Source organism: Malus domestica, chromosome 02, assembly GCF_042453785.1.
Source record: "Malus domestica chromosome 02, GDT2T_hap1".
NCBI lineage: Eukaryota > Viridiplantae > Streptophyta > Magnoliopsida > Rosales > Rosaceae > Malus > Malus domestica.
In genome coordinates, this window is record NC_091662.1 from 12,582,934 (window position 1) to 12,601,591 (window position 18,658).

General features: G+C 39.9%; 2 protein-coding genes across 9 annotated transcripts; both read right to left on the minus strand.

The window, feature by feature from the left end:
- Positions 1 to 2,951: 2,951 nt before the first annotated feature.
- Positions 2,952 to 5,103, minus strand: LOC103402002 (serine/threonine receptor-like kinase NFP). The gene has a single exon (XM_008340744.4). It carries the CDS (start codon positions 4,993 to 4,995, stop codon positions 3,133 to 3,135), a length of 1,863 nt encoding a protein of 620 aa, XP_008338966.1. The 5' UTR covers positions 4,996 to 5,103; the 3' UTR covers positions 2,952 to 3,132.
- A 6,358-nt stretch (positions 5,104 to 11,461) lies between these two features.
- On the minus strand, positions 11,462 to 16,757 carry LOC103401981 (protein DA1-related 1-like). Of its 8 annotated transcripts, none has more exons than XM_029091448.2 (12): positions 16,466 to 16,757; positions 15,392 to 15,527; positions 15,077 to 15,146; positions 14,405 to 14,738; positions 13,703 to 13,823; positions 13,471 to 13,554; positions 13,242 to 13,361; positions 12,915 to 13,127; positions 12,753 to 12,815; positions 12,541 to 12,659; positions 12,394 to 12,452; positions 11,462 to 12,302 (listed from the first exon to the last, which is right to left on the minus strand). In XM_029091448.2, exons 2-12 carry the CDS (start codon positions 15,491 to 15,493, stop codon positions 11,962 to 11,964), a joined length of 1,626 nt encoding a protein of 541 aa, XP_028947281.1. In that variant the 5' UTR covers positions 15,494 to 15,527; positions 16,466 to 16,757; the 3' UTR covers positions 11,462 to 11,961. The 8 variants fall into 8 exon arrangements, with proteins under 8 accessions (XP_028947281.1, XP_008338957.1, XP_070671698.1 ...); XM_008340735.4 differs by having other exon boundaries at positions 15,392 to 15,533; XM_070815597.1 differs by having other exon boundaries at positions 15,077 to 15,160; positions 15,391 to 15,527; positions 16,466 to 16,670.
- Between the last annotated feature and the right edge of the window lie 1,901 nt (positions 16,758 to 18,658).

Consider the following 18,658-nt stretch of genomic DNA (forward strand, 5'->3'; position numbering starts at 1 on the left):
TATGCATCTCATAAAGCACTGTTCTTCTGTATCGTGTAAGTGTAACAATTGCATGATGACTATTGTTTTGTTAACTGGATGATGTAATGAAATAAAGACGGTTTGAATCGTTAAAAAAAGTTACGGAATAAACATTACAAGGTGTCCCTCAAATAATTTTTTTTTTCAAGGATCCCTCAAAAAAAGTTTAGACACATAAATTTTGAAGGTCTAGCTACCATATTATTACCCACAAGGGTAAAGGAACAGTACCACTGCTGGATAATTGGAAAGTCCCGGTGTGTCAACCTCTGTGCTTCTTGGCAAGGTAGACTAGCAAACATGCCCAACCTTTACTCACATTCGAGAAAACACGCCCAACAAGATTGCTTGCTCCAAAATCGAAGAGGCACTGCCCTCTGAATCTCGAGAGCCAGACTCCCAACATGATTACTTTCTCAAAAATCGAAGAGAGGGTAAAGGAACAGTACCACTGCTGGATAATTGGAAAGTCCCTGTGTGTCAACCTCTGTGCTTCGTGGCAAGGTAGACTAGCAAACATGCCCAACCTTTACTCACATTCGAGAAAACACTCCCAACAAGATTGCTTGCTCCAAAATCGAAGAGGCACCGCCCTCCGAATCTCGAGAGCCAGACTCCCAACATGATTACTTTCTCAAAAATCGAAGAGACACCGCTCTCCGAATCTCGAGAGCCAGACCCCTAGCAGGATTGCTTTCTCAAAAATCGAAGAGGCATCGTTCTCCGAATCTCGAGAGCCAAATCCCCGACAGGATTGCTTGTTCGAAAACCGAAGAGGCACCACTTTCCCAACTTCAAGAGTTGTATCTCCTTGGATAAAGCTTGTCTGTAATCTTCACACGCAACATCAGCTTTCCAGATACCACAGACCACTTTTTCAAAGTGCTCTGACAAAGTTAAAACATGTGAAGCTGGCAGCTCCCACTACCGTGCTATGACCCAGCAGGGTAAAGGAATAGCATTAGTACTTGATGTTAGGGAGACTTCCTATATATGTCGACCTCCATCCCCAACGGACAGGCAGACGTGCAAAAATGCTCAACCCTTCCTCTTATCTGAGAGGGCACTCCCAACGAAGCCTTTCGAAATATTCAGCTTTCTTTCCCCTCGATAATACCTCTGTAAACAAGCTATACTAGAGCAAGAATATCTCATATCATCAGGGTTAAAAGCAAGAGTATCCCATATCATGCTTTTTCCCTGTCTTTTCCTTTGACCTTGTTCTTACCTGCAAGACAATGAGAAAGAGAGCAATTAGTCAGCACTTGGAATCAAGCTTCCAGCCAAGAACTGACTGCCTAGAACCCCTTACCTGGCATTGCTCTCGAGTACTCATCTTCAACATCTTATGCTTCCAGGGAAGATACCGCATCTGCCTGAGAAACAGATAGGGCAAGTGAGAAGGATACAAAGAAGCATGTGGAGACAAGCGTAACAGCACACGTGCCGATACATCCACTACTCTGTCAAAAGCAAAAGTATCCCATATCAGCAGGGTCGAACGTACTCTAGATTTGATGGACTTGTTTTGACCCTCAAATTCTTCAGTCGGCCTTATACTCTGGAGGAAACCAGAAAACCCTCCAGCCTAGTTCAAGAATAAGCCTGTGGAAAGTTACTTCTTCAAAAGCAAAAGTATCCCATATCATCTCTTCTCATTTTTCTTCTCTTTATCCTTCATGCTGCCTGCAAGATAGGGAGAATGTGAACAATCAGCTGGAGCTCTGATTGCTTACCTTGTCTGTCACCTCTTTCAGCAGATCCCCTAGCTCGGCGACTTGGGGGACTCCTACTACATGGTTTGTATCGCGCTTGACCAAGCCTGAAACTACAAGTAAGCTTCAAGTGAAATTGATACATTACCTTGTGCATCTCCACCAGTTAAAGATACCATCCCTGGATGGAGGAAGAGTACTTCCAGAGAAGATGCCACATCTACCTATGAGACAGATAAGGCAAGTCAAGACGATACCACACTCCGGTACTTAGAAGTTTTGTGGTTACGAGATCATTCTCCCACAATATTTCCTAATGTCATTTGTACTAAATCATTCACTTGTACTCACTAAAGGAGAGCTTGAACCTATGTACTTGTGTAAACCCTTCACAATTAATGAGAACTCCTCTATTCCGTGGACGTAGCCAATCTGGGTGAACCATGTACATCTTGTGTTTGCTTTCCTATCTCTATCCATTTATATACTTATCCACACTAATGACCGGAGCAATCTAGCGAAGATCACAAAAAGTGACCGTTTTCGCTACCTAGGATCTATCTTGCAAGAGAACGGAGAATTAGATGGAGATCTCAACCATAGAATACAAGCTGGATGGATAAAGTGTAAGAGTGCATCCGGCGTGTTGTGTGACCGTCATAGGCCACTGAAGCTCAAGGGAAAATTTTATAGGACGGCAATAAGGCCAGCGATGTTGTATGGCACAGAATGTTGGACGGTGAAGCATCAACACGTACACAAAATAGGTGTAGCGGAGATGTGGATGCTTCGTGGGATGTATGGGCACACGAGAAAGGATAAGATTGGGAATGAGGATATCCGAGGTAAAGTAGAAGTAGCCAAAATTGAAGGAAATATGAGAGAAAATCGGTTCCGATGGTTTGGACATGTGCAAAGAAGGCCTCCTGACGCTCCGGTTCGAAAATGTGACTACGGGACAGAGGTTCAGGGCCGAAGGGTTAGAGGAAGACCTAGGAAAACTTTGGAAGAGACCCTAAGAAAAGACTTGAGTACTTGGATCTAACGGAGGACATGACACAAAACCGAGCGCAATGGCGTTCTAGGATTCATATAGCCGACCCCACTTAGTGGGAAAAGGCTTTGTTGTTGTTGTTTGTTGTAAGGATCCCCAACGGAAGGGGAACGGTTTCTACAATATGATCATATAGCAAGAAAATTACAGATTCAGATTCCTTCATGATCAGGCAAACTTTAAATTAGTCGAAAACTTTACACTCAATTCCATCAACAAGCAAACTCTAAATTAGCTGAAAATTCAGAACTTAAAGGAATTGTACATCATTTTCTCAGTACATGATTATGAACATGTAAATACAGGTCTAATTGGGCTAAAGCTTCCGGCTTCCTCCCTGAATCAACGAGCAGCGATTGGACTGATAGTTTCAAGAACTTCTTCTGCTTCTAACGCCGAAGTCCAAGACCTTTCCAATGTCGACTGAGAAGACGAATGAGTAAGTACAGAGAGGTTGAACACAACTTCTCCCATGCTTGGTCTAGTTGATGGCTTCTCCTGTGTGCAGGCCCTTGCCAAGGCTGTCAAGCTCAAAGCCCCATCAATCGGATAGAAGTTCTCCAAATTTGGATCCATCCATTTTCTCAACCTCTCCACTTTTTCCTCTTCGGCTTCCAAAACCCACCTAACATCCTTCCACAACATGATAGCCTCTCCATTTTCTTTTGCTTCCATGCCTTTCTTTCCGGAAAGCAAGGCCAAAAGTACAACCCCAAAAGCGAAAACATCTACTTTGGGGGTGACATCGTTTGCAGCTGCTCTAGCCATGGAGAAATTTGCTATCTTGGCCTTGAATTTGGAGTCGAGAAGTATGTTACTCGTCCTGATATCCATGTGAACAATGCTTCGCTGCGTGTGTTCGTGCATGTATTGCAGGCCATTGGCGATATCTAGAGCTATACTTAGTCTCTGATTCCACGTGAGCAGCTCCGCAGAACTTGAAGTGGCCGAAGATTTGGAGTACAACCACTTATCAAGTGATCCATTTGCAGCATATTCGTAAACCAAGAAGCGACTCCCGTCTGTTTCAGATGAGACTCCCATAAGCTTCACCAAATTTGCATGATTTACCTTCTGCAGAATATTTAGCTCCTCCGTGACATCTTCTTTAGTGTTCTTTACAGCCAAGACTTGTCCGTCAACTATGGCTCTGTATACCGACCCTCCAATTCTGCAGTGCTCGTTAAGATTCATGGTTGCTTCCATAATCGTTTTGACCTCGTACATGATTGGCTTTCCAAGATAGCTTGAAACTCCCGGAAGAAGCTTATCTTGTATAAACTTCAGGTCAAAATTCTCATCAATTTTCCCTTCTTTCATTTTGAACCATTCAGCGCTCTCCAGAGATGAACCAGGACCGTCCAAAGCCTTCTTCACCTTATGTTGGTGACGAGTATACACCGCAAAAATGGCCAAAAGTGAAGAAACTAATAGAACACCTCCCAAGATTATGATGAGAATAAGCCACCACCGCTGCTTGAATATGTTTCTTCCTTGAGGGGGTTTTGGTTGAACTAGAGCAGGCAACCTTGACACGGGGATCACCACCGGAAGTTCCACTGCGGCGCTATCGTTGTGGAGGTTATTTGCAGATGAGATGTCAAGTGTTGACACATTGAACCTGGAACTCACACGACTGATGTCATCGTTGGGTTGCCATATGTATGTGATGTGATACTTGATTCCATTTTCCGTATACATCTTCGAGGGGCACTTACAGAACAGAGGAAAGATGACTTTCTGGCCAATCTGCAAGAGGCTCGGATCCAGAGTTGGGTTCATATTTAGCACTTCATGCCAATCGGTGAGATTCTCAAATGAATTGATTGAAACTAAGTAGAAGCTATCTCCGCTCTTGATCTCATATGTGATGTTAGAAAAGTAACTGTTTCCAGAGCAACCGCAGCTGATTGGAACTAGTAAGAGTTGGCCTGCAATCAATCTGATGTGCTCAGAAACTAGATTACTCGCCTTGGCAATCGACAAGGGACTGACCCCGAATAGATGAGATATATTTTCCAGGCTCATAAACTGAGGCCGGGCGAAGTAGGACACGTACGTGTCACACGAAGGAGGTGCATCTACAGAGCACGAGAAACTTGTGCTCGAGTTGGATGGCGTTGATTGAGCTAAAATTCGGGCAGTGAAGAAGAGGAGTAGCAGAAGAATACAGAGAGGTTTGGAGCAGAGGAAGGAGATGGCCATTGTTACGACCTGCTAAAATTCTGCAGGCTTCTCAACTAGTTAATGCAACATTTGCTTACGTGATCGTGCTAAAAGTCGAAAAAAAAGCTGGAAGGCTTGCAGAGAGAGCTTTCAATCGAAATTAAAAACATATAATTCATATAAATATTCAGGTGACTATCTCTCTAGCTTCAAATTGAACGAGTCTTAATCGTTTGATTTTATATAAACTAATATACAATTATACAATTATTGTGCATTCGGACAGAAAATAGATTTAAATACTTCAAAATTCCTTTCTGCAATGAAGTATTCAAATAAAGCAGATTAGTTTAAAACAAGCAACACACTCTGGACGGCAAGTTGTCTCTTAATCTGACCATTTCTGTATACAAAGTCAGCTACAGGAACCATGGATGAGATCATGATATCGAATGCGACGTGATAGATGATTGCTTATTATTTGTTGGCCTGTTGGAAATAACCAACGCGATGGCAATCATGCCGTTGTGTTGAGACAATCACTAGAGACAGATGATTATTTTCAATCAAAAGGGTTTCGATGTCAATTGATTCCCGACACAACCATAAGTTCATAACCACAGATTAGATGCTGAGCGGCTGCTGCTAGAGAGATACATTAACAAACTCAAAGGGCGGCCGCCCGCGGTAGTTGAATGAAAATTGTTGATGCACAAAACCGGAGGTCTTAGAACAACGTAAATCCGACCGTGAATCTGCAATAAATGTAAATAACACAAGATGTATCGTGGTTCACCCCAAGGTTTGGGTTACGTCCACAATGATATTGTATTTATCTAAGAGGTGAGGGGAGTGAGGGAGAGAGGGTGAGAGGGCCTAGGAATTGGCCTCCCCTAATTGTGAGGGTGAGGAGTCCTTTTATAGAATAAGGGCTCCTCACTTATTACACATTTGCCCCTTCTTTTATTACATAATTATATTTAAGTCCCCCGAGTATTTGTACGAGATCTAAATACGGAGGCCCTAAGTATGGTATAAACAGTAGTCCCCTAAGTCTTCAGTCAAGAGAGTCTTTTGGCTGGAGATTTGAAATTCAGTCCATGTATGGGCCGAAGTAACTAGATGTTGTCTTGAACTGATGCTCGATATGAGGTGGTGCTTAATCTGAAATGATGCTCAACTAGAAGTAGCACATGCTGCGAGGTTGCTCGGCTCGTGGCTTATGTTGCCTTGGTTGGCTCGGTTTGTGGCGTTGAAGGTGATGGAGTCCCTTTTATAGAATAAGGGCTTGCTCCTCAATCCATAAATGATGGGCTAGAGTTGATGCTCGCGGCGAGGCGGTTGCTCAGTAGGCGGCGATGCTCTCTAATGATGGTGAGGGAGTCCCTTTTATAGGATAAGGGTTTGCTCCTCAGTACATGAATAATAGGTGCTCTCTAATGAAAGTGAGGGAGTCCCTTTTATAGAATAAGGGCTCGCTCCTCAGTACATAAGTGATGGGCTAGAGTCCCCCAAGTATTTTTTATAAGGACCAGTTGAGGCACAATATATGGTGTATAGTGTAGTCCCCCAAGTCTTCAGTCAATAGAGTCTGTTGGCTGGAGACTTCAAATTGAATCCATGTATGGGCTGAAGTGGCGATTTGTTCGAAGGCGGTATTTGTATACCCTGCATTAAAGCTTTGTAGGTGAAGCTTTGCAAGTGAAGCTTTGAAGCTGGAGCTCTGTAAATGAAGCTTTTGAAGCTAAAGCTTTTGTAAATGAAGCTTTTTGAAGCTAGAGCTCTGTAAATGAAGCTTTTGAAGCTAGAGCTTTTGTAAATGAAGCTTTTGAAGCTAGAGCTCTGTAAATGTAGCTTTTGAAGCTAGAGCTTTTGTAAATAAAGCTTTTGAAGTTAGAGCTCTGTAAATGAAGCTTTTGAAGCTATATTGACATAAGTGATGCTCATGAATGTTTATGTTGATTAACATGAGTGATGCTCATGGATGTTGACATGAGTGATGCTCATGAGTGTTAACATGAGTGATGCTCATGAATGTTGATATGAATGATGGTCATGAATGTTTATGTGTGATTAACATGAGTGATGCTCATGAATGTTTATGTATGATTGACATGAGTGATGCTCATGTATGATTTTGAAGTACTGGACGTACTTTTGATCACCTGGTTGGTGGTAATGGCGGCAGGCTGCCGAATAATTTTTGTAGCACTGGACGTACTTTTGATCATCTAGTTGGTGGTAATAGCGGTAGGCTGCAGAATAATTTTTGTAGCACTGGACGTATTTTTTATCACCTGGTTGGTAATAATAGAGGCGGGGTGCCGAATAATTTTTTTTGTAGTACTGGGCGTACTTTTGGTCACCTGGTTGGTGTTATTTTGGGCTTATGGGCATTCGCCTTCCACACAACATTCCAGCCCATTTACTTTGGGCTTTGCCTTTTTTTTTTTTGGTATTATTACCCTCTGATGAGATTTATACAGATGTCTCTAAGAGATAAGAAAAATAAATTACATCATACATCTGTCAAAAAAGTAAATCACATCATTCTGGTGGGGTGTTTATTCCTTACTTTTGCTTTCTCCTTTGCCTTTTCTTTTCACTTTAACATCTTGGTGTCGTCTGTGAAGAGTGGGAACATGCATGATGAAAGTTTTCTTTTTCAAAAGTTGATGGCATCTTCTGCTTTGGTGGTCGACAAAAGCAAAAGTATAATCCTTTCCTTTCTCTTTTTATTCCTTGCTTTTGCTTTTATTTCCCGCAGCTCACTTGATTGCTTTTTCCTTTCCTCTGCATCTTTGTTGCTTTTGTTTTTGTTTCCCATGTGCTCTCGCAGAGCAAAGTCTTGTAAATGCAAAATCTCTCCCTTTACATGGTGTTTTGCTAGGGCCGGAAAGTTTGAACCATGTGTGCATCATTCATGAGGTAGGGCTTTCTGCTCTGTGGCGAGGATTGGGCCGGAAAATGATGCCGAATCGGTCCAAATCGTAGCGAGCGGCTCCGATGTGCATCATCTCGACGGCGCAGCAGCTGAGGCACACCAACTTACTCATCTGTCACTCCTGAGCACTTACTTAAGCTCAGCTCGATCAGTGAGGCACACCAACTTCCGATGGCTTTTGCCGCAGAACAGGTGACCAAACAGCCATCTAATCTAATCGATTTCAACCTCGAATAATTAAGTAGGCATTTTCCCAAGTCAGTGGTGACTGCAGGACCATATGCTAAGACAAGCTGCTTCAGGTGTTCAACACCATTTGTCAGAGAAGACAAACCCACGTGACTGATATTCTGAGCCTCAAATTCCATAGCTTCTGGAGTAGGCTTGAACTGGGTTTCTGCAGATTCCGATCTCACGATGACTGAGACTCCGATTGGCGCGGGAGGACTCGACGTGGTTGTAACGGTCTGATTTGGGGTCTGGGTCGGAGGCGGATCGGCGGTAGCGGCTGTGGTTGTTGGCAGTGATGTTCTTAGTCCCCCGTTTCAAGAATGTGAATGGAAGTTGTGTAGCGGTGGCTTCACTAGCACTGTCGCCATTATTCCTTGGATGCACCAAAGACAACATCAGATACACGTCATTCCTTTGCAAGAACTGAACAGAGAATGCCTGCGCCTACAAGGATAGTGAGCTTGCCGAGAGGGAGAGCAACCATCGACTCTGATTATATTTAGGTATCGTCTCGCAGAGACTAAATTGCAGAGCGACAAGGCATCGAAGCTCATCCTCCTTTCGATATCACAAAACTGGTCAATTATTTAACAAGAAATCAGAATTTTTCTCTCTTTACGAATTACGGGTGTTTCTCTCTCTTCCACTCTCTTTCTCTCTCCTCCGCTCTCTCTCTCTCTCTCTCTCTCTCTCTCTCTCTCTCTAGAGCAAAGAGAAAGTGGTGACTGTCTGTGAGAAGAGACAAAAGTCACAGAGGGTGTCGAATTTGGAGCCATTGCTATTGTCTCTCTCTCCTCCTCTTCTCTCTTCTTTCTTGTTGTCGTTGGGTTTTCTGAATTCGAACCCAAAACCCAAAAAGCAACGACTTTATCTTCCCTGTGGGCTTGTGAGGAGTGTGAGATTTGGATCTTTTCTATTTTTGGGTTTTTTGTGATTTTGCAGATTCACGGTGAAGGTGAAAAAATGAAAAAGAACCGACACAACTTTTTGTATCGATTCCCACAGACGGCGCCAAATGTTGATGCACAAAACCAGAGGTCTTGGAACAACGTAAATCCGATCGTGAATCTGCAAGAAATGTAAATAACACAAGATGTATCGTAGTTCACCCCAAAGTTTGGGCTACGTCCACACTGATATTGTATTTATCTGAGATGTGAGGGGAGTGAGGGAGAGAGGGTGAGAGGGCCTAAGAATTGGCCTCACCTAATTGTGAGGGTGATGGGTCCTTTTATAGAATAAGGGCTCCTCACTTATTACACATTTGCCTCTTCCTTTATTACATAATTACATTTAAATCCTCCGAGTATTTGTACGAGATCTAAATACATATGTCCTAAGTATGGTATAAACAAAAATAGTTGTGCCAACGTTTTCAATGGAAGAAAATAATCAGACAATTTAAAATAACAACGTTTGTTCGATAGTGACATCAAGCGAAATAAAAGATAACAACACATTGTAAAGGGGAAAAATACCGGCACATAACAATACAAGCAAAAACGTCTAGTATGTTATAGGACTGCCCTTAACTTCAAGATTATACGATTTCAAGTATTCGGCTACAAAGTAAATCGTTGGTTTTACATAATTCATTTAAAAAAAAAAAACTCTATTCGCCAGCAGATGAGAAACTACTGGAGTAAATAGAAAAAACTTTCGTAAGATCTGCAGAGCTCAGCGTCCATATGCGACCCGGCAACATGAGAGGAAGAATGTTGCTTACTTCCTCACAACTCTCTTCCGTAATCCAAGAGCTGCTCTCCCACATTTGCAATATGCTTGGATCAGGACTTTAAACATATAAACATCTGGCTGGACTCCACTCTGCCTAACCATTGTGAAGAATTTCTGCACAGTTTTGATGTCCGCGTTTAGTGCAAAATGATGTATCAACCCTGAAAATGTCTGGATATCGGGAACAATCCCAGACATAATCATCTCTTCAAGCACATTCGAAGCTAACATCATCACCAATATCCTCATCATCATCACCGCTTATTATTGATATGCTCTTGGTCCCCTCATTGGGCAGCATTTCTCTTAGAAACTCATCAGTCTCATGTACAAACCCTGCTTTTTGAATCCGTTCCAAAGACAAAAGCATATCGTGACCCGGCAATATCCCATCAACCCGAATTTCATCAAGTAAATTCTTAACCTCGTCAAACTGTTCGACACCAACACATGCCTCTACCAAAACTGAAAACTGGTTTAAAGTTCGATTCGCCCTCATCAAAGGAAGCACATTAAACACCTCCATTGCAGACTTCCCAAAAAAATACAAAATTCTTTATATTTATATAGTACAATTATTTATATACAATAAGGTATATTGATATAATTCCTCTAATTATTCTTTGTAATACAATACTTCAGTAAACTTCGATTAATTTATCATAAATTAGTATAGTTTTAATTTTGTTTTATGAAATTTCATAAAAAATAAGGAGTCTTTATGTCACGTTACAGAGGGCCTCGTTTCAAAAAAATCCGTCGTTTGGGGGCTTTATCGGGACTAACTAGTAAAAAGCCTAAAGCCAGAAGCGATCTTAGGAAACCAATCACGCAGTGATTGGATTAATGATAAAATAGAATTCTGGGTCTCGAACAGTGATTCGATTGATGATAAAAAAACAAAAAAAAAAAAAAAGAATTCTTGGTTCAGTTCTCCACCTTAACGACAAAAAAAATGATTGATCTCTATTGAGTCTGACTCGGTATTCAAGCTCTTATTTTTGCAACCTTAGCTATGGCTTATATAGGCGAATCCATGGAAAGTCATCATTGACTAGTTACATAGTCTTAACCTGATTCAATGTATGTGCGACTCAAGGTAATCCACTTAGGGAAGATAAATAAGGTATAAATAAAGGTATATACGCCAGAACTCTCAATTATCACTGTCTAAGTCCAACTATTCGGGACTGCCCCTTCTTCAATCATCATACTAAAATCCCTCCCCGCCTCCGAATCTTTCCTCATTTGGGCAAAAATACGCATCACAATGTTATATGACTCGGTGCACACACGTTTATCCGAGCTAACTCTATACTCATCCCACGTTTCTCCGAGCACATGTATCTTTAGTTTCTCACACACTCCTCTATATTTTTGGATTGCATAAATCAAATGGAACAACTGACATGATTCAAGTTGAGTGTGTGAGAGAATAAAAATGGTATGTGATCATTTTCCTTAATTTAGAATGTTATGAAATGAAAAATACCTGACTGCATGTAAGAAGTCGTTATCTGCGCATAAATCAGAGTGTGATAATGAGATACTTTTGTGTACGTAAAAGGTAATGAAGGTAATGAGCATGTAAGATGCCAAACAAACTTCTTTCAACCATTCATATCATATTCAAGCCAACAAATTACACCGTATAGAGTTCTATTTTAACCTTTTATTTTTATCAATAGATATTGGCGGTGAGAGATTCAAACTCGAAACCTCACCTCAAATACAGTAGTGGACACACTACACCTAGAGGGAAACTCCCCGAGTTTATACAAAACAAGTACAAGGAAAACCAGAAGGATGGTCAAGCTTGATATCCATGGATAAAATGCCTCTGAGAGCAATCCCGTCGTAATTGCCATCTGTCTTTTAGTTACAATTTCTTCTAAACAGATTTGAAGGGTTAAATGTGGTAGTATAATTTCTAAATATGTTCCCCAAACTGTTCTGAGATGACAGCAATCCACACAGAAATGAGCATTTTCTTTGCTTATCTCTATCTCTTATGATCTACATCCTATATAGTTATGGGCAAGGCCGAGGTACGGATTTATGTGGTAAGAACTCTTTTGTATCAACTCTAAAAGTCACTCGGGAAATTTTCCGACCAATCTAATATGGTCGAGGGTCCTCCTCAGACCATACTTGAGCACTGCTTGGTTACCTATCCTGAATCCTTCTCCGTAAGCTGTTGATGAATCCGACTCAATTTGGTGTTTGAAAAATTCCCCGAGTTTCTTCTCAAAGTCAGACCGTTTACCCTTCTTAGATGATGCCGAACTAGAAGAGGATGACGAGGAAGAGGAAGAAGAGGATGATGATGAGGCAATATCACTACCCGGTGTAGAATATGTCTCAGCATCCAGCCACATGTGTGCTAACACTTGGCAGATACCTTCTTCTACCTCTGGGCTCAGGTTCGGATAGCCTGCGCAACAACCTATCAGTAAATCCAACCGACCAAAAGGAAACGTTGCAAATGTCAAAAACAGAATATGGAGTGCAGGACAGGCACGCACCGTTAAGCCTCAGCCATGCATGCATCATCTCATGAGCGAGAATTGACCCTGTCAACAACCTGCGTTCATAGAAGTTTTAGGTCGTATGTACACAATTAGCAGCATGCTTAATGACCATGGATAAAGAGGAATCAAGAGAAATATTACCTAGGAAGGCCATACAGTACAAGAATTGCTGTTACTTCACAGCGACGAATCAGCCTATGAGGCTCAGTAACCATGTCTATCAGCCGGTAGCCAGCTCCAATCCTTGGCCTCCGTAAAATCTGCAATATAGTAAGAGAGATACAGAGAACTCTATCAATGAACTGTTAGCTTAAGAAATGTAATTGCCAAAGCTGAGGGAAACAAATTCCTACAGTAGTGACAGTCTGCTCTTCTGACAAGCAGAGTCCTCTAGTCTCCGGCATGTGATGATGACCCTGCCAACGTAAAGGAAAATTTCAACCAAACTTTTAGATTGAAGAAATGGAAAGGCACATTTTTTTCCAAAGTATGAAGCTCTAGTGCATCAGGATTACATTCTTTTCTCCCTCCATAGCCTCGTTTAGAGCTTGCCTCTCGACCAAGAGCATTGGAACTTGCTGCTTCACTTTCATGTTTAAACCTTCGTAAAAGTCTTGTATCTCAAGGTAAAGGGGTTGGCATTCATGAGTATCCATAATTGCTGAGTCTAGACACTCCAGACATAGCTTCCGACCATCGTCAAGTAACAAATATCTTGTGTCCCGTGCCTGCAAGGTTAGAAGGCATATCATTACCAATAATAATGTCTTATATCCTTTTCAATTCCTTCAGGATTTATTGTTTGGTTGCAAAGAGGACGAGTTGTGTTTTCACGAACTCACCTCCATTCTTTCACAGCTACAACACCGAGGAGTCCCATCGCGCTCATGAGCAGGACAGTACTTTTGTAGCCAGAAAGGATGTGCTCTATACTCAATAAGCCCAGCTGAATTTGTTGGGATCTGTATGAAAGAACCAACAAAGAAAAAACAGAAAATTATAAAGATAAATAATTTTAAAAGGGCATGGAAATACAATATCATTAAAGAACTAAAAAGAAGAGAAACTTACGAAACTCTTGCAAACATCGCATTTTGGGTGATGCTTCTCCTTATAGCAGGATTTGTGGTAAGGGTGATTCCCAGACATCGAATACTGTCATGGATAGGAGATCCAAAAATTTAATTATATATATAGCTATATACAATTCATATTTCCAATTTAAATAATTCAGCTGGGAATTCAAGTATTTTGTCAGCCAATTCCAAAGAAAATTCTTACTGAACAAGAACCAGATTCTGACCTCATAATCAGTAATTGGAAGATTGCAAGCACGGCAACGGAAACATTCTGGATGCCAAACAGTACCCATGCAACTCAAATATCGCCCATGGCCAATTCCTGATTTGCAGCCAGCACATATCCTACAAACAACAATTTTAACAACCTTCGGAATACAGATATAAAATTACATGAAATGAAGAGTCAATTCTCAAGTGGCTTCATTTTATGTAACTACACTACGTGAATTCATACATAAAGATCATATTGATATCTTGGATCTCTGATTCGTAATATTACAGTAAAACAACTCCAGAAAAATACTTACGCTCCTCTCTTGTTATGGAAGAAACACGTGTATACCAAAGGATAAATTTATATCAACCTATTTATCTCATGCTCCAACAAGTTACAGTTTAATAATTTGATTTTGTATCTTTTGTATCAATTCTTACTACACAGGTAGAAAATGCATCAGGTGGCTAATATATTTAACTGAGCATGTGAGCTACAGAGCCAGTCTAAGCTCCCATATAGGCAATTCAAACTTCAATTCCCTTCTCTTTACCTCTGTATTGTTTCACAATATTTTTAAATGTTTACCAGCAAACAAAGTCTATTCATATTCAAAGTTATTACGAACCTATTGATAACAGAAATTGGCATAAAACAGTACTTGATTGACTAGACTAGATTCAAGAGATAGCAAAGTGTCTGCATGCACCTGTTCCCAGCTGGCGTGAAGAATGAAAAAGGATGAAATATATTGCCATTATCATGTCGAGGAGGAGAACCCACGTTCAAACTTTCTTGAATAGCCTTTGCAAGTTGTTCATCTTCCTCCAATTGAAGTTTAGCACTTTGTTCATCTTCCTCGTAGTCAAATTTGGCAGGTTTTTCATCATCGTCCGACTGAACTTTGGCAGATTGTGCATCATCATCTGATTCAACTTTGGCAGATCGTTCATCATCATCTGATTCAACTTTGGCTGATCGTTCATCATCGTCTGATTCAACTTTATAAGGTTGTTCGTCATCCTCTGATTGAGAATCATCTTCTGAAAAATAAGTAGGGTAATGGATTATAAGTAACTTATCAATCAAACAGAAGATAACAACCAAGTTTTATGAGTATGCCCTTTAGTGGAGTTATGTAGAAGTCACACTCTATGCTTGATGGAAAATGTCACAATTCATTATTGATTTCATGAAGATTTGCACACCTACAGCATATTGCTCGATCGCTCATGTCTAGCACTAGTAGCTACTAATCCTTGTACGAAAAGTGGGGGAATTCCAAGTTATTCAGTTAGTCTATTGCATCCGCTGAGGAAACTCTCGTACTTATGCAGCATATGAAGTTGTCAATTAGTTTTTGCATGTTGGTGAAACTTACCGATTACACTTTTCCCTTTTTGATCTAGTTCCGAAAGGGACATTGCAATAGCAACATCTATGTCTTCTTCCTGCATTCCAAGTTCCCGACAACATAAAGTTAAGCATCGTACAACATAAACTAAACATCGTACAATAAAGTTAGCATCAGTATGAGGAACCTTCAGAATTTGGACTATCATGGTAATTTCTGTAAATTAACTTTGTGATGGGTAGATATCAATATACCTACTATGAGCATAAAACTAGTCCACCGCAACAATAAATGTGCGGGAACAATGAAAATTCTGTTTATATTAGTCAAAAGAGTAATTACCACTGAATTACGAGGCTCGTCCCATGTTCTATCCTCTCTAAATTTCCTATGAGAATGCCCTTTATAGCTAGAACCTTTCAGAATCTTAGTCAGCCAACCCATAACGAGAAATCTTACCCGCCCCTGGGCTGCCAAACTGTTCCTGCACCAAAAGTCTTTCATTTAGGCACATAGAAAGTGGAGCATTAAATAGACAGCAAAATAAAAACCAAAATGCAAAAATAGAAGATATTCAGTGGCACACATGTTAAATTGTGCTAGCTATTACTATATATAGCATTATCTTATAATCACTACACAGTTTGAACGAACATCAAACGAAAGCATTAATGCATGTCATGAATGACTGGTACGATACAGACTGAGAAATCAAATATAACATTACTGTTCTATTAAAGCGAAGAAATAGGACTAAAAATGGTCGTCTCTAACAAAGATAACACAATAGCATTCGCAAAGCAAGACACTGCAAAAGTGAGATCCGAGAATATCTACGAACACCATACAATGAATACGTCTCAATCTGGGAACAATTTCCAGATTTAGAGGGGTAACAGTTCACAGAACATGCATATGAACCAAGAGCAGATAAGCAACGAAATCATAACTAAGAGAAAACGCAAAAACTGGGAAAAAATGAGAGAGAGAGAGAGATTCTAGCTAACTATTATACACACTCAACAAGTTCATTACAGCATAGAGGAGCAACCAGATAACCATTCAACAGATTCATATAATATTGAAATGACTACGAACGGAATTTTGCTCTGTGAAATTCACACCCAGTTCCAATAACCTCAATCCAATTGAAAGAATTTAACCTATACAGAATCAAGAATTAATAGCAATAAGCTCAATCCACCCCAGACTGAAAGTACCCCAAGAAGGTCTCCTTTTCCCAAAATTCCAGTAGCATGCAGCAATCCATAATCCAATATCATCAAACCCCATATTTATAAGAGAACACGTTCCATCCACCCACCCACATCAAAATAAAGAAACCAAATTAAAGCAGGTGGAGCATTCAAATTCACTGAAGAAAAAGTAACAAAGCAGAAGTCCCAGTAAAACTACCTGACACAGATTAAGATTCTGCAAAAACAGTCGAATCTGATGAATCCCAGATAAGATAAAGTTACCAATTCCCCACACTACCAACCACAGCTTTTCACCCCTGCAAATCCCCCAGCCTTTCTTTGAACAAAGTCACAACCATTTTAGTAAAGATAAAGGATGCTGCTTGAATCCTGCGCAAAATTCCAAAAGGGCATAAATTAATAATATAAAATTGCAAATAGTTGGAGAGCTCCGATCATCATCAAGGTATTATAATCTGCCTTTTTTCAAACCCCACCAAACAAAAGACAAGCCTTTTTTTTTCTTTACTTTATTTATTTAAGGATAGTAAAAGATTTAGGGTTTGATCATTAGTCTATCATAGTTGCCTTATTCGCTAAACCACCATAACATTGTTAAAAAGAACCAAGCTATTTTTTTTTTTTACTTTATTTATTTAAGGATAGTAAAAGATTAGGGTTTGATCATTAGTCTATCCTAGTTGCCTTATTCTCTAAACCACCATAACATGGTTAGAAAGAACCAAAACCCCGAAATTTAGTAATCAACTACAAAGTAAGCTACTTCATTTCCATTCAAAGCGATTAGAAATGGCTAATTTTTTTATAGAACGGCCCTATGTCCCCTATTTACATAGTTTTAGTAAATAAAAAAGAGCAATAAAAAAGAGCAATAAAAAAATAAGCAAGCGGAGGACAAAGCCAAAACCCAGAAAGAAAAAATAATACATCATTCCGGAATGCGCATTAATTTGTAAAGCGGAAGCAACATGAACCACCGATGGAGGCAAATCATGCCAAACCAAAATAGGAGAAGACAAACCTATGTTAGTAAAGCTATCCGCACCAACATTTCCTTTAGATAAACCGTTTAATTCAAAGGAAAACTAATGAAAATGGCTTAAAACTTTGAGTTATAATGATAAAGACAAAATAAAGGGTAAAGTGAATAGTATCATGATTGACTTTTTAGTGTAAAAATGTGGGTTTTCGTTAAAATAAATAGTATCGCATGTTTTTCGTTAAAACTCCCTTTCAATAGTATCAAGGAAGAGGCCATAATATGGGAAAAATAATAAAAGCCCTGCAAGGAATAAACCAAATTTTTAAAGAATAAATGATACGAGTATTCAAATCTTGAGAGTCCAAATTTCTAAAGGTTTGTGCTTTTCTTGCAGTTTTTTCTTCTCCCTAGTGGGTCCTTTATCAATTCTCCACCACACTCCACTAAATGTCAAAAACCCCCCATTATATCTTTTTCTGGCTGACAAAGAGTCAAGAAGGTGATGTTTGGTCCTCCCATTTGGTTCCAACTGAAAGTGAGGCGGCTCTAGACTTCAGAGCCAAGCTTACCTGATAGTACGCAGCCATTATTATCGTTATATTTCATGTCATATTTCATGTCGCATGTCTACATTAGGTCTTATATTCGACTCACAAGATTAATGATGTTTAATATTACTTTTTTCATTGCAATACCTAGTTATAATTGATTTGTTGTGAACCAAATCCCATATATTACATTAGAATATCTCCTTAAAAAGAATGTCGATGTATTGGAAAAAAATTATATTGTCGTAGGCCTATTTGACTGAACTGTATAAATGACAGAGAATGAGAGGGCCGGAGGTAACAGATAGAGAAGAGAGATATGTAATTCTGAGGTGTGTGTTGTATCACCCCCTTATGCCCTTATTTATAGTAGTAGGATAGGTAGAGTCCTTACCCTAATAGGATTACATCTCTAATAGGAATTAAACTACTAAAGGGAATATACAAAATAGTCCTAGATACACTAGGATTTACACAATCATATTTCTAATCCAATAGGACTGCAACACTCCCCCCTTGAGTGTGTAAATACTTAAACAAAACATCGCTTCAGATCTTCAGCAGATGAGGTAGAACAGTTGATGAAGTCGTCGGCACAACGGGTGAATGTGAGTCTCAAATATAAGAAAGTAAGTATGCATTGGTAGTAAAACTCACACAACCTTGCTATGGTAAAACCCAAGGCATGAGGAAAACCCATAGACTAAGAAGAAAAGTGAGAAGTATGCATAATGTCTAAAACAAATGTCAAACATGACGAAAGTAGTGAACTCGACGGAATATGATCATCCCAGGTTGGGTGCCTCATCAAAGACATAACTTTCAAATAAGAGAACTACAAGTAATTCAACTCAAATAA

Bases quoted from the DNA above. Each gene is read 5' to 3' on its own strand.
- LOC103402002 (XM_008340744.4), bottom strand. From the start codon at position 4,995: ATGGCCATCTCCTTCCTCTGCTCCAAACCTCTCTGTATTCTTCTGCTA.
- LOC103401981 (XM_070815586.1), bottom strand. From the start codon at position 16,319: ATGGATTGCTGCATGCTACTGGAATTTTGGGAAAAGGAGACCTTCTTG. The intron at 13,555-13,702 runs GTCAGAATCTGG...TATCCATGACAG, and splicing joins TTCCAATTACTGATTATGAG to TATTCGATGTCTGGGAATCA. The intron at 13,128-13,241 runs GTGAGTTCGTGA...CTAACCTTGCAG, and splicing joins GTAGCTGTGAAAGAATGGAG to GCACGGGACACAAGATATTT.